The sequence below is a fragment of the Phragmites australis genome, chromosome 3 (genome assembly GCF_958298935.1).
Source record: "Phragmites australis chromosome 3, lpPhrAust1.1, whole genome shotgun sequence".
Lineage (NCBI taxonomy): Eukaryota > Viridiplantae > Streptophyta > Magnoliopsida > Poales > Poaceae > Phragmites > Phragmites australis.
Genome location: NC_084923.1, coordinates 14,009,465 through 14,022,012, shown reverse-complemented (window position 1 = coordinate 14,022,012; position 12,548 = coordinate 14,009,465). Strand labels below are relative to the sequence as shown.

The 12,548-nt window shown below is 42.8% G+C and overlaps 3 protein-coding genes across 4 annotated transcripts; 1 reads left to right on the top strand and 2 right to left on the bottom strand.

Annotated features, from left to right (window-relative positions):
- Nucleotides 1–400: 400 nt before the first annotated feature.
- LOC133912314 (pathogenesis-related protein 1-like) lies at nucleotides 401–1,294 on the bottom strand. Its single transcript, XM_062354982.1, has 2 exons — nucleotides 978–1,294; nucleotides 401–896 (listed from the first exon to the last, which is right to left on the bottom strand). The coding sequence occupies exons 1-2, from the start codon at nucleotides 1,162–1,164 to the stop codon at nucleotides 601–603; spliced, it is 483 nt and encodes a 160-aa protein (XP_062210966.1). The 5' UTR covers nucleotides 1,165–1,294; the 3' UTR covers nucleotides 401–600.
- A 460-nt stretch (nucleotides 1,295–1,754) lies between these two features.
- On the bottom strand, nucleotides 1,755–7,434 carry LOC133912313 (uncharacterized). 2 transcript variants are annotated; one of them, XM_062354979.1, is made up of 12 exons: nucleotides 7,123–7,434; nucleotides 6,901–7,041; nucleotides 6,700–6,818; nucleotides 6,257–6,411; nucleotides 5,660–5,748; nucleotides 5,011–5,533; nucleotides 4,516–4,683; nucleotides 4,061–4,242; nucleotides 3,883–3,962; nucleotides 3,677–3,785; nucleotides 2,177–2,251; nucleotides 1,755–2,081 (listed from the first exon to the last, which is right to left on the bottom strand). In XM_062354979.1, exons 1-12 carry the CDS (start codon nucleotides 7,216–7,218, stop codon nucleotides 1,929–1,931), a joined length of 1,890 nt encoding a protein of 629 aa, XP_062210963.1. In that variant the 5' UTR covers nucleotides 7,219–7,434; the 3' UTR covers nucleotides 1,755–1,928. The 2 variants fall into 2 exon arrangements, with proteins under 2 accessions (XP_062210963.1, XP_062210965.1); XM_062354981.1 differs by having other exon boundaries at nucleotides 6,700–6,815; nucleotides 7,123–7,431.
- On the top strand, nucleotides 7,217–12,434 carry LOC133910514 (uncharacterized). The gene is made up of 9 exons (XM_062352887.1): nucleotides 7,217–7,416; nucleotides 7,466–7,739; nucleotides 7,841–7,924; nucleotides 8,018–8,151; nucleotides 8,236–8,333; nucleotides 8,946–9,068; nucleotides 9,309–9,466; nucleotides 9,565–9,621; nucleotides 10,190–12,434. The coding sequence occupies exons 1-9, from the start codon at nucleotides 7,217–7,219 to the stop codon at nucleotides 10,355–10,357; spliced, it is 1,296 nt and encodes a 431-aa protein (XP_062208871.1). The 3' UTR covers nucleotides 10,358–12,434.
- The last annotated feature ends 114 nt before the right edge of the window (nucleotides 12,435–12,548 follow it).

The window sequence follows — 12,548 nt, the reverse complement described above, 5'->3', positions numbered from 1 at the left end:
ATAGAGATATCATGTATGTTTTTTATTTGAGAAAAGTGAACTTATATTATGTTTAGTCAAACTTGTGTAGGCTCCCGGAACCGAATATCTCATAAAATATTCTATCCGTTCAGAAATAGTAGACGTATGTTCTTTAAGCTCGACTTTTGAAATTAAATTTTGACTAATATTTTCTCACAAATATATCATTTATAGCTTCAAAACCTATATAGTGTGAAATCATTTTAAATTGTAAACCTAATTATATAATTTTTTACACTAGATATTATTATAATTTGATTCAATATTACTCAAAGTATATAAAGTTTGAATTTTTCAAAATAAAATACGTCTACTATTTCTGAATGGATGGGGTATAACTTTATTTCGGTGCAAAACCAAGAGGGGATACATAATAAAATAACATCATTAAACCAAATCATTATTTGACAACAGAAAGACATACTAATGACTCCTCAAGTCCACACTCTCCTCGGTGCTCACTCGTCCCCGCACCGGACACTGCTTCAAGCAGCTTTTATTGTAACACACACACACAAATATGCAAGCTTTTTGTGTACGTAGGGACATCTATGACATGTTTGATCCCACTCAAGCTATTTAGTTGTAGGATTCCGGGTTGGCGATCAGGTAGGCCTCGGCGGCCTTGAAGATGGCGGTGACGGACTCCTTGGCCTTGGCGATCTCATCCTTCACCTCCACGCCCGGCAGGAGCTTGTACGTCGAGTCCACCTTCACCACGCTCCCGCCATCGGCCGCGGGCTCCACCTTGATGTGCGATGTCGCCGTCTCGATTGCCACTCCGATGCCGCCGCCCTCGATGAGCGTCGATTTGCACTCGCACTTGTCCGCGTCCAGGAACTCGAGCCTCTCCTTCATGAAGCCGAACGGCATGGCTACATAGCACAGTGGCACGTTATGCACTGCTTGATCGGTGAGGATATGTTTGTCCGAGTGTGGTGCTGGCGGGCACGTACCTGAGGTGAAGTTGAACTGCCTGACGCTGCCGACGCCGCCCTCGCCCTCGACGGGATGAGCGCTGGCGACGACTTGGGAGGCGAGCTTGGGGGCCAGGGTGTGCCAGTCCATCACGGCGGCGCGGAACAGGCGCGGTGCGGTCACCGGCGACGCGATCTCGAGGGTCCAGCTGTTGGCGGAGGCCATTGCTGCGGTGGCCGGTCGACCGAGCTTGGTGCTAGCTTTGCTTAATTAGAGGAGCAGCTCAGAGCACGGCAGTGCTATTGCAGGTGTTTGCAGGCTTGCCGCTTCCGCTTGTGTTGCCAGGGGAGTGGTAGAGTGAGGGCTTTAAATAGGCGCCTCGGAAGGCGGGGGTTGGTGAAGCTTGCGCTGATGGGGGTCCGGTGAGTGGCGACCGGCGAGGCTGACGCGCCGCGGAAGTCGTCGGGTTTTTCCACATCGGGTGGCACTGTCGGTCGAGCAAAGTGTGGCCTCCAAAGCACGTCAGAAAGTGTGCTGCCATTTTGTCAATGTTTTAATTGAAAGGCGAAGAATTTGTTGTCAAACTGGCCCACGGATCGCGTGGAAGAATTGGTCGAGAATAATAGAAAAAGGATTAGGATCTTGAGCGTATAGATCGAAAGCGAGAAGGCATGCTTGGGTTGGTGTGATTAGAAAAAGAAAGCTAACTAGGGTTGAGTGGTGGCAGAGTAGCCCACCTCATACCTTAACAAATAACAGTTAACTAGGGAATAAAAACTTTACACCAGTCAAACTAACCTAATGCCGTGGTGTCAGAAAAAGGTAAAGGAATAGAAGCAGAACTAAAAGTGCCTTTCAAATGCAACCTGCTCTTGTCAAAATTCTGTGCAACCTTTTAGCGTTGCCCAGTTTTACAAGCTTGACTACGGGAAATCAAGCTTGAAAACTAGAATACATCACAAGAATGCTGAATGCCAGCGGTAGAGTTTCTATTCATCATCATCATCACTATTCTGCGACAAATCTGAATCTTGACCAAACACCGTTTCATCAATTTCATCCTCCTCATCGGAATCGACAGCAGCAGCATCTTGCATCTCCTCTGATGGCGGATCAGATATATTATTTGCAACCGTGTTGACCTGAAGAAATTCAAATCAACAAATGATCATTCAACTTTTAACGGAAGCATAAGATTGCTGGCTTATTTTTTTCAGTGATGCAAATGGATGAAAACCTGGGCCATTATCAGCCGAAGCCGGCCAGAAAGCTTCAGTAAATTTTCAGCTGCTGTGTATCTTTCTGCACACATCTGCAAATGAAAGATGATTCAGTTGTTTCTTGAATTTTAATTATACTTCTGTTATACTTGGAGAATGGATTGTAGGCCTCCAATTATAAACCCAACTTGCCAAGAACTGTTTACAAATATTTGGTAGTGTTAGGTTTGTGTCAGTGGCATGCCAACCCGATATCAGTCTCAGGTCATATTTTGGCCAATTCACGTCCAAACATGGGGCAGACAAATTAACCCCCCCGAATTTGGCATGCCCCTGGTGGAATTTAGTGGCAAAACTAAAAACACAAGGATAAAGTAAATATGCTTCACAATGTTTCATGCAGTTAGGTCCCATTTGAAACGCAATAATTTCACAACAATTCATAGGAAATAATACAAATTCTACAGAAATGCTATGAAACTCCCTGTTCCAAACAGTGCCTTAATGTGACATTTCTCACCAATGGATTAGGGAGCAAAACATAACTCAGCATTATCAGTAAGTATTACAATATAGAATGTGATCTCCCAAATTTATCTATCACACTGAAATTGTTACCGTGACTCTTTATCTCAATATGCTTATTTGCTCAATACCACACAGCCGCTGTATCAAAGCTGTATCACATGCCAATACGACATCATTATTTGAGCTGTCGGGAGATTTCTCGAGTGAGGAACCACCTTTCAACAAGAACATGTGAACTCACCATCTAAACCATTCAATCAGTGTAGGGAGGAATATAGCCATCCAGATTATGGGAAACTAACAACACTAGCATCTCACGATGCAGGCCTGACGAACACAACCCCTCTCCACACTGATCAAATGGATCAGATCGTGATTCCCGCAAGTTCACACAGAAGGTGTATGAACCTGATCACAGAAAAGCTAGCATCTGTGGCCATCTTGCACCTTCTAAACAAGATCAAGTGGCCAATGCATATATACATACATTCTGCTATCTTTTGGTATGACCAAGCGAATCTTGGTACTCAACCACCCAATTTGCATTTGGAGGTCTTTTGAGTTAGCGAGCCACATTCTACCATTATCTAATACTAATCATTGAACCTAAAAGCCAGTCACTAATAGCTTAACCCTCTCTATTGCGAGCTAGCATTTTCACCACCTTCTGAACAAGATGTAGTGGTCAATGCGTACAGGTATACATTCTGTTATCTTTTGGTATGACTGAGCAAAGCTTAGTACCAAACTACCCTACTTGCATCGGAGTTTTTTAAGTTAGTGAGCCACATTCTGCTGTTATCTAATATCGATCTGATAACCTAGGAGCCAGTCGCTAATAGCTCAACCTCTCTCTATTACAACATTCCATAACATTAGCAGCAGTGCTATAGCATGTTTCAGATAAAGTGAAAAGCATGCAACAGCTACAAAGAGGTAAATAACATACACAGCGCGCTTCAACTAGTACTGGTAGCAAGAAATAGTACCTTCTCAAGGTTGCTAATCACTTTTGTCGATTTCTCAGAGGAAATAAAACGTCCATGAATGACTAATAGGCAGTATATCCACCGCAAAACAAGCTCTGTGCTACCGGATCTGGAGAGACAAATCAGCAATCAGGACAGAATACACGGTTAGACACTGCACGAAAACACACTGGTGAACAACACATATACATGGGAGTCTTGAGCACCTTGATATCCATGCAGATACTAATTTATCCAGAAGTTTGCAAGCATCTCCAGGTTTCAATGATCTTAGATGCACTCGGATCTGTTGAACAGAACATCATGAACATAGTACAGGGTAAACATGCAAACAGCTATATGATGGAACTTTGAACTGAAATTCAGTTCATCAGTTCAACAAACCTTTTTGCTGGGTAAATTAGCGTCGACTTTTATGCTGCCACTACCAAACAGATCCGATAAAATATTAGTGGGAATGCCAGCATGGCCTTCCGTGCTCCGATCAACTCTAGTATCAATGACACAACACTTCCTCATCATGTCTTCAATGCATATGCTGTCATCTTCAATTCTTTGCACAGGAACTAAACAAGAAAAAAAAAAGAGTGACGTTATTGAGCTGTTTAATAGACAGCAACATACTGAAAATTGAATAAAAGATCCATACAAGTAAAAAAAAAAATTAAAAAAAACCAAGATAACTTCTAGCGAATAGCAACCAACAATTTGTAGCTGTGTATGGGAATTGGGAAACAATAGCTTATGTTAAGTTCAAAATATCCAGAAAAACAAGTTGCTGAATTTCATTGCTTATGCACTACAGGAAACGAAGAAGATACTACTAACAGATAATTTACCTCTTTTCTGAATTGATCTTGTAGTGGTGAGGTCACTATGAACCGCAGGCTCAATGTCACCACTGGGTTTTGTTGCACCATGTTTCCTTTTCTTTTCCTGTGTATGGAGCTTAACAAGAGGAAGGATGGCATCTTCTGCATTGGCTCGATCTAGAGCAGTGACAGTTTCTATAAGAAAAGAATCAAAATTCAGCACAAGAGTAGCCACCAAATATTGTTTGAGCCTTCTGAAATAAAGGCATGGGAACAAGAAAAATTGAAGGGTTATGGAACAGATCTAGCTTCAGTCAAATATGGTCTGCAAACATTAAATTCCAAAGATGCTTCCATGCTTCATCCTTTTGAGAATTGCAGAAATTAAAGCACAAAGCCAGTAGTTGATTCTAGCTACTAAAACCTTCAAGTGAGTTATGATTTGTGTAACTCCCACAGAATGGGCGAAGCAAAGAAGCAAGATCAATTTTTCCCCATAATTGATGAACACTACCAGTATACCTTGCTTCTTCGCAGATTGACCTTTCTTTGGGATGGTGGTTTGAATATTTGGTAAGAGAACTCCATCTTGAGATATACCCAAATTAATATCCGTACCATAACAAACCAGAAGTTTATCAAAAGATGGTTTCACTACAGACCCATAAGCCAGCAGAACATGAGCAGAATTAGGTCCATCAACTCCTTGAAGTTTTGCGGCAAATATCGAGAATGCCTGCTGAGCTCTTGACAGAGAGGACTCAGATAATGAAATCTTGGTAGGCTTCTTATTACGCAGGTCATCCACACTATTCCCAGACCAGAAATAGCCGATACCGATCTCAGAAATAGCCAAAATGTGTATTTCTCCTTCATCCAAACATTTACAGTCCACGAAGATTGCTGGGTGCTCCATCGACAGTATACAGCTTGAACTTTGACTTTTACCACCACCCAACTTCCAAATGGCAATATAACGTTCTCCAATGCCAGATGACAGAACATACTGGCCATCATTGCTAAAAATCATGCTCCTCACAGCAACCTAAAAGGTATATGTGTGTATGAAATACCAAAAGGTGGGCATTTGAAAACATAAAATAAGAGCGGAACTGCAGGAACTAGTCTCAGAAAAGGAACACCAGTAGCTGAGAGAAGAAAAGATACTCACTGCGTGCCCAGAGAATTTTTGAATCTTTTTGTTGTCAGAAGTACCAAAGGTTCTCAACTGGCCAGCTGCTGTTGCTAAAATCTTTCCATCTGATAAATTCAAGTACAAGCTGCATTTCATTATTGTGAAGAATGGTACAAATATGTTGGATATGGAATGAGTATATGCATATGCATGATTTGCTAAGACATATACATTCAGATAAACGTTGGATCCTACAACTACAAGGACCTCAACCAAAAAAGGCATAACCAATAGACATTCCAGAAAACAGCATATATCAATTGATTAATCATATTAAGCGATAAATAAAACATGTAAGTCCTGAATGACATAAAAACATCATGTACATGCCAATAAATCATCCCTCAATGCAGATAGCCAGATATTCTTCTTTGAATTAATGTTCATGTCAGATATAATCCTGTAACATTTCTCGCCAAACTACAGGGACTAAGTGGCATCAAAGTTTAACTAGTGCTGGTTTGTAGTCAGCGCATCAAAGATGGTATTGCATCCACAATACATAAATTAGCATGAGAAAGTACAGTAGAACTAAAATGGTCATGAATTCAGAAATCATTTCAACATCGATACCTGGTGACACAGCTAGTGCAGATATTGCTTTTGAAGATGATCTAAATTTCCCTAAAACAGACCCATCTGAGGCATCAATCTTACAGACCATGCCATCAGTGCCTGCAGTGTACACAATCCGCCCATGCTTTGAGTATGCTACCACCGTCACGCCCCTGAACACATCAAAATTGTACCCCTACATAAGTGAACACATTTGAGCTCAAGCTTGCATAGATTAACCTTACCATGGAAATTCTAAATAGGGGCAGATCAAAGCTACAAGCCTACAATCTGGGTATGCTTGGCTATGTGCTTATGCTTCTCTCTTGTTGGTATGGTAACAGAAGATTCTGTACCCAGATGTGGTTGTTTGAGCGAATGAAACTGGGGTTTCTCAGTTTCTCCTACCATCTTGTGAAAGAAAAAGAAAAGGAGAGGAAAACATGCATACACCAACATACCCTGGGTGGCAATCGCTGAGCCTCCACTTCCACTGTCCTGCGGCGACATCGAGCGTCAGCACATCCCCACTGCCTGTTCCAAGCACGAGCAGCGAGCTCCCAGCCTTCCTCTTATTCTGCTAAGGGCAAACACAAGCACAAGATATGGAAACATACCAACACAACGTTAAGCTGTACGATCTCAGAATGGGAGTTGCTCACCTTGCTCGAGAGCTGTACCCACTTCATGCAGGTGTAATCGAGGGCGAGGTGGCCGCGCCTCGCCTCGGCGAGCGCGCCGACCTCCACCGCTGGGATGTCGGCGAACTCGGTCTGCAGGCGGCCGCGCACTGCGTCCCATACCTGTGTAAAGAGACCGAGTTAGCCTATGGCAGCAGTGACAAAGCCTCTAAGGCGACGACCGCGAGTTCCAGCGTTCCGTGCCTTGATGCGCCCGTCCCCGGAGGAGAGCGCGAGGAAGTCCGCGGCGGGGCTGAAGGATGTGAGTAGGTCGCGGATGGGTGTGGCGATGGGCGCCATGGCCTGCGCGCGGCGGGCGGGCGGTCGTCGCGGCGGCGGGAGGAACGGTTTAGGCGGGCGGGCGGCGGCGGCGGCGGGAGGAAGGGTTTTGTGGCCTTGGGGGAGGAACGAGGACTCCCCTCGTTCGAGCGAGTGGTGGGAGCCGACAGCCGAGCCCGAGTCTTGCCGTTTGGGTCAGGGTCTCTGGACACGGGCCCGGTCGGTTTCCCTCTTTGTAGTTGGCTTCACGCGGCTGAGCCGGACCGAGAGGGGCTAGGGTTTTTCATCCCAAACCAACAACCGTTTTGCCGCCGCACCAGTCACGCCGTTCCCTTGCCGCCGGCGAGGATGGAGTCCAGCACCGAGAAGCTCCGTGGCCTCCGCATCACCGGCCCCCGCCCGCCGATGCCGCGGCGGATTACGAGGACGACGACGAGGAGTACGAGGAAGAGGCGGAAGTGACGCTTGGTGTCCTGAAGAAGCAGAAGCGCCCAGGCCTCCTCCTCCGCCACCTGTTCCCCGGCAAGGCCGGCGGTACCCTGGTGGGTGCGATGTCATGATCGTATTGTACGCTACTAGTTAGTAAATATTTAGTACAGTTCGGACATTGTATTGACTCGAGGGTTTGTGTGGATTTATTCAGGCGTGGCTGGATCTCATAAACCTGCCGTCGGGGAAATCCAACTGCTGTGGCTTCTGCGGCGAGCCTCTTCAGTTCGTCCTCCAGGTGCTTGCTCTGTGTATTCTAAAGTTGTACTTGATCAGTTGATTACTTTTTTGGAGGTCGCTTTGGTCACCGATTGGGCTTGATTGTTCGTAGATTTATGCACCAATCGAGGACAATGCTGCAGCATTTCACCGCACACTATTCGTGTTCATGTGCCCATCAATGTCGTGCTTTTTCCGAGATCAGCATGAACAGTGGAAGCACAAGCACGGGAATCCATGTAGAAGGTGAAGCAAGTCCTATGATTTTGTTCAGAGCTCAGATACTTGTGTTGCCATGATTTTGACTGCTTCAAGCGGATTGTGTTGCAGCGTGAAGGTTTTCCGGTGCCAGTTGCCACGGACTAATGCCTTTTACTTGGCTGAACATCCAAGGCTTAACGGCTCTGACAAGCCACTATGTCAAGGAGGTACTTCTCCTTTGTTTCTGTTGCATAGCAGGTGATGCTATATTTCGTGCATTATGTGATAACGCCCCCAGATGTGCATGATCGCCCCTCATATCGAGCTAATGCATAAATACATGAAATTTGTTTGATAATGAACTTCTGGATTTGTGGATCATATCTTCAATTGTGAAGTGGAGGTCATTCATTCGTTTCTGCCAATGTGCAACCTTTTCTCCATGTCAACTACCTTGTTTTCTAAGATATTCTTTTGGAAGCATTTCTGTATATTTAGAATTGCGGTGGCTATGAACCTATGGCACATACAACTTGTATTCACAAGAAGTTATTGAACTTTTTTTTCTCCCAACATTATTTCCCCACTCGCCACCACTGCCACTCCTAGGATGAATACTGGATGGTGGGAAAAGTTTATTTAAAATTGCATAAATTACACACACATGTACATCAATTGCTGTCTTAAAACTTTCTGGTCATGTCATTGTACTGATGATGTGTTGTAATCCTGCGGTTTACTAGTTGTTGGTAGCTCTGTGCTGTGCTTATCTCTAGACACTTCTGGCTGAACAGTCGATGTTACTGATTTCTTTCAATTGCTCAACTATGTGTTGCCAGCTCCTGTATGTCACTGGTGTGGTACCTGGAAAGGCGATAAAATATGTAGTAGCTGCAAGAAAGCAAGATACTGTTCTGAGAAGCATCAGGCATATTTCAATTTGTATCACCCATTGATTGGTCTCTGACACGGAAGTGCACATTTTGGATGAATAACTCTTGATTTTTTATTTTCTTATTTTTGTCAGGCACTGCATTGGCGCACTAGTCATAAAAATGTTTGTCTCCAGATAATCAGTTCCTCTGATGCTTCAAATTCTGTTCTGCTGGCGGCAGGAAAAGTGATCGTGTATGAATTACTAAAGGTATTTATACTCTTAACAATTGAATTGTGTTTTGTTGACATTTTTCATCTACTTGCAGTTCCTGCTAGTACTTCTTGGCCAGAATTTGAGATAGAAATTGACTATGAAGGTAATTTTGATTCCGATAGCTTCAATGAAAATGACTCTAAGTCCTTGGTGATGCAAAGACATGGCAAACCAGATGCTATGATGCAGTCATGGATGGATCAATTTGAGGTTTTGAGCCCCGTTTTCTTTTTTTTTTTAGAATAATCTCTCTTAGAGTTTTGCTGATGTATTGATCACTGTGTTTATTTACTGCTATCTCTGTGTAGGCTGATGCTGACAACAAATGCTGGGCGTCTTTCGAGAGCACCAGAGCATGTGCTGAGGTGAGATTGCATTACTTGCATGATTTCTCTTCTGTGTCTACTATGTTTGGTAGTGTATTCACCTCCATTTTTTACCCTACCTGTTTCGGAAAATGGCTTTAATGTGATTTTTCTCAATATTTTGTTACTGAACTTGTATTAGTTTTGTTGCATAATTATTCTAAAAAAAATTGCCGGTGTATGCATATCATGTTTAAATAGTGACTGTTAAGTGTTAAACAGTTATTATACCAGGAGAAGTTATGGCAGGAACAATAGACATGGTCCCTGATTCCGTGGTTGTAACTGGCAGTAACTGTGACTGAATTAAAATCCATAACCTGCTAAACAGTCATGTAAATGGCATTCCTTGTTCATCCTTATATTACGTATAGTTTTCCTTTCAACCCTCATTGAAATGGTGTTCAAATAGTTAGATCTATGGAACTGTCAGATTATTCTGCTTAGTCAGTGAAGCCTCACCACCCCTAGCATGCTTATAATTGCACCCTGTGTTTTTTTCTCTCCCTCCTGCCTTTTTTTTTTCTGATTTTCTCATGTGCTTACATATCTGTATATGTGTTTCCAGATAATGCCACAATTGCTTTATTACTTCGGTGTGGGAAACAAACCAGACTCACTTGACTGGGCAACAATTGTTGTGTACACATGTCGAGGGTCATGTGATCAAAGGGTTAGCTACAAAGAGGAATTTGCTTGGGTTCAGTTGTACCCTACAACAACCATGAGGCCCTAATAACATTTACCTATTCCTCACAGTAACCTCTGTCGTATGCTGCAGATTTGAAACTTCACCTGTTTTTCTGATATATGCTAGCAGTCACCCTCAGTTTGTTGCTATAAGTCCTCAGGTCTGCTTACAGGCTTAACATGTGTGGCCAACTAATAGGAAAATGTTGACACATTGATATTTTTATTTTATTTTTTAGGTGTCATAATTTTTGTAGAAACACAAACAATTCATTAAATGTACGCACCATTCGAATTTGATATTAGGATGTTCTAACTTCTAGGCAGTGAGAAGTGAGCCTCTTAAGGCTCATTGTTGCACCTATGCCCTGATAATCGGTGTATCAACAAGCAACAGTTGCTGTAAAATAGAGATACTTTAAGTTCATTGCTTTTGGTCAGATGTGGAACTATGTGTTCCATCTGGTTACTGAAATTCCACCTATAATCATTTACGTCTGCTTGAAATGACTTTTAGCTTTGCGAAAACAACTAAGTCAAAACGAAAGATTGTACTTAGTTCTTATGGATAGATCTAAGAGTCCTGATTATTTCTCTGTTCATCTGACATGCGGTTAAGTGATCGCTTGTACATTTGGTGTTGAGTTGGTGGGATTTATCTGTGGTATTAGTGAATGGTAGCATATCCAGTAATAATGCGAGTCTGGTAAAAAAATGAAATGAGGCTGAGAAGTTGCCGGAAAATTCTAAAAATAAAGAATACCAGATGTAGTGGAGTGCATGTTCTACGTCTCAGCAAAATTTGAATATCAAACTCAATAGCATTTTCGTCATACAAAATATGAAGATCAAACTCAGTAGCATACTAGCATCTGATTTCTTCACTGTTCTAAAAAACTGTCCATTTGTACCTCCGAATGCTGCTGGGTTTTGTCTTCAAATTTTGTACGAATGTAGAACAATCCATACCTTACATAAGATGACCTTTTTTTAGAATTTCTGAAAACTTTTGAGTTTGATATTCACGTGAATTTTCAACATATTCATATTTTCGCCCGTTATAGATTTTTTAGGGATATTTTCCCCTGATATTTAGCCATTAGTAAATAGTTAAATGTTGTGTACTGTGCTTCCAAGCGTACTCTTTATGTTAGGTGACAGTCTTTAGCGTGAGCAAAATTCACATGCAGTACCATGTTAGCCTACGGCCATGCTTACCTGCAGTCTGAACGACAAAAGTGAATGCCTTATACTAACTTATGTTATGCTCTCCTGTATTGCTAGGGAATTGACGGGAATCGTTGGCTTGCACTCTGACCTGAAAACTGGTGTCCCAAGCTTCTTATTTTCGGTATTGGATATTTTTAAAATAGGCCGTGGCTTCAATATTTTCAGGTCATTTGATTGTGCGGTGTTGTTAAGCAGCATTCGATTATGGTCCCAATGCTTGGTGCTCGTCACAGTGGCTTTGGTCTATTTAGTCGTTAGGGAACTTGATGACAAATGGTTCCATTCCTTGTGGTCACTCTAGTAGTTCCACCCATGACCGGTTCAATACTTTAATACGTCTCGTTGAGTATCTATAGTTTTCTTAAAAGATCCTTAGTCTCACTCTGTTTTTTATGTTAAACTGAAGGAAACCTTTTCCTTTTTTTTCCGGGTTCTCAATAGTCTCACAAAGCTATTCATACAGATATAATCTTTTCCGACAATTCCTTTCTCATCGGCTGAAATTTTGATGGTGTGGTTTTATGGACCTTGGATGGTTGTGCTAGTCATCCGGTTGTTTTTGATGATTGACATCAGAGACTTGGCTGCGGGCGCGTCTTGCTGAAATTATTCGCGCGTTGTATGCCCGGACGCCCAGTATCCGTGTGCGTTTTCGTTGATTGGGCGATGTCCTTGACAGCGTTGCCACAGCGTGTTTTATTAGTCGTTTGGTTCACGGCCGCACGTCTTTCCTACGACGTCGACCGCTTGGTGGTATGGCTGTGTTGCTTGCACGACCCAGCCGGCGCGCGCATGGCCCGGTCAAGCTAGCTAGCCCAACAGCTGACGGTACAACATGCCAATGCCAAAGGCGCAACAGAAGCAGCCACTTTGGGTGTATTTGGTTCTTCGTATCTTTACCATTTTAGATGTGTTTGGTTCTTTGTATTCAGAGAATGTGTATAAAATTTAGAAAAGAAATTTGTTTGTTTACTTGTATTTATTGTTGCAATTTGGTCTAACAGGTG

Bases quoted from the DNA above. Each gene is read 5' to 3' on its own strand.
- LOC133912313 (XM_062354979.1), bottom strand. From the start codon at position 7,218: ATGGCGCCCATCGCCACACCCATCCGCGACCTACTCACATCCTTCAGC. The intron at 6,412-6,699 runs GTATGTTGGTGT...TGATGTGTTCAG, and splicing joins CTCAGCGATTGCCACCCAGG to GGGCGTGACGGTGGTAGCAT. The intron at 5,534-5,659 runs GTGAGTATCTTT...TATACCTTTTAG, and splicing joins AAAAATTCTCTGGGCACGCA to GTTGCTGTGAGGAGCATGAT.
- LOC133912314 (XM_062354982.1), bottom strand. From the start codon at position 1,164: ATGGCCTCCGCCAACAGCTGGACCCTCGAGATCGCGTCGCCGGTGACC. The intron at 897-977 runs GTACGTGCCCGC...TGTGCTATGTAG, and splicing joins GCAGTTCAACTTCACCTCAG to CCATGCCGTTCGGCTTCATG.
- LOC133910514 (XM_062352887.1), top strand. From the start codon at position 7,217: ATGGCCTGCGCGCGGCGGGCGGGCGGTCGTCGCGGCGGCGGGAGGAAC. The intron at 8,152-8,235 runs GTGAAGCAAGTC...ATTGTGTTGCAG, and splicing joins CACGGGAATCCATGTAGAAG to CGTGAAGGTTTTCCGGTGCC. The intron at 9,622-10,189 runs GTGAGATTGCAT...ATGTGTTTCCAG, and splicing joins GCACCAGAGCATGTGCTGAG to ATAATGCCACAATTGCTTTA.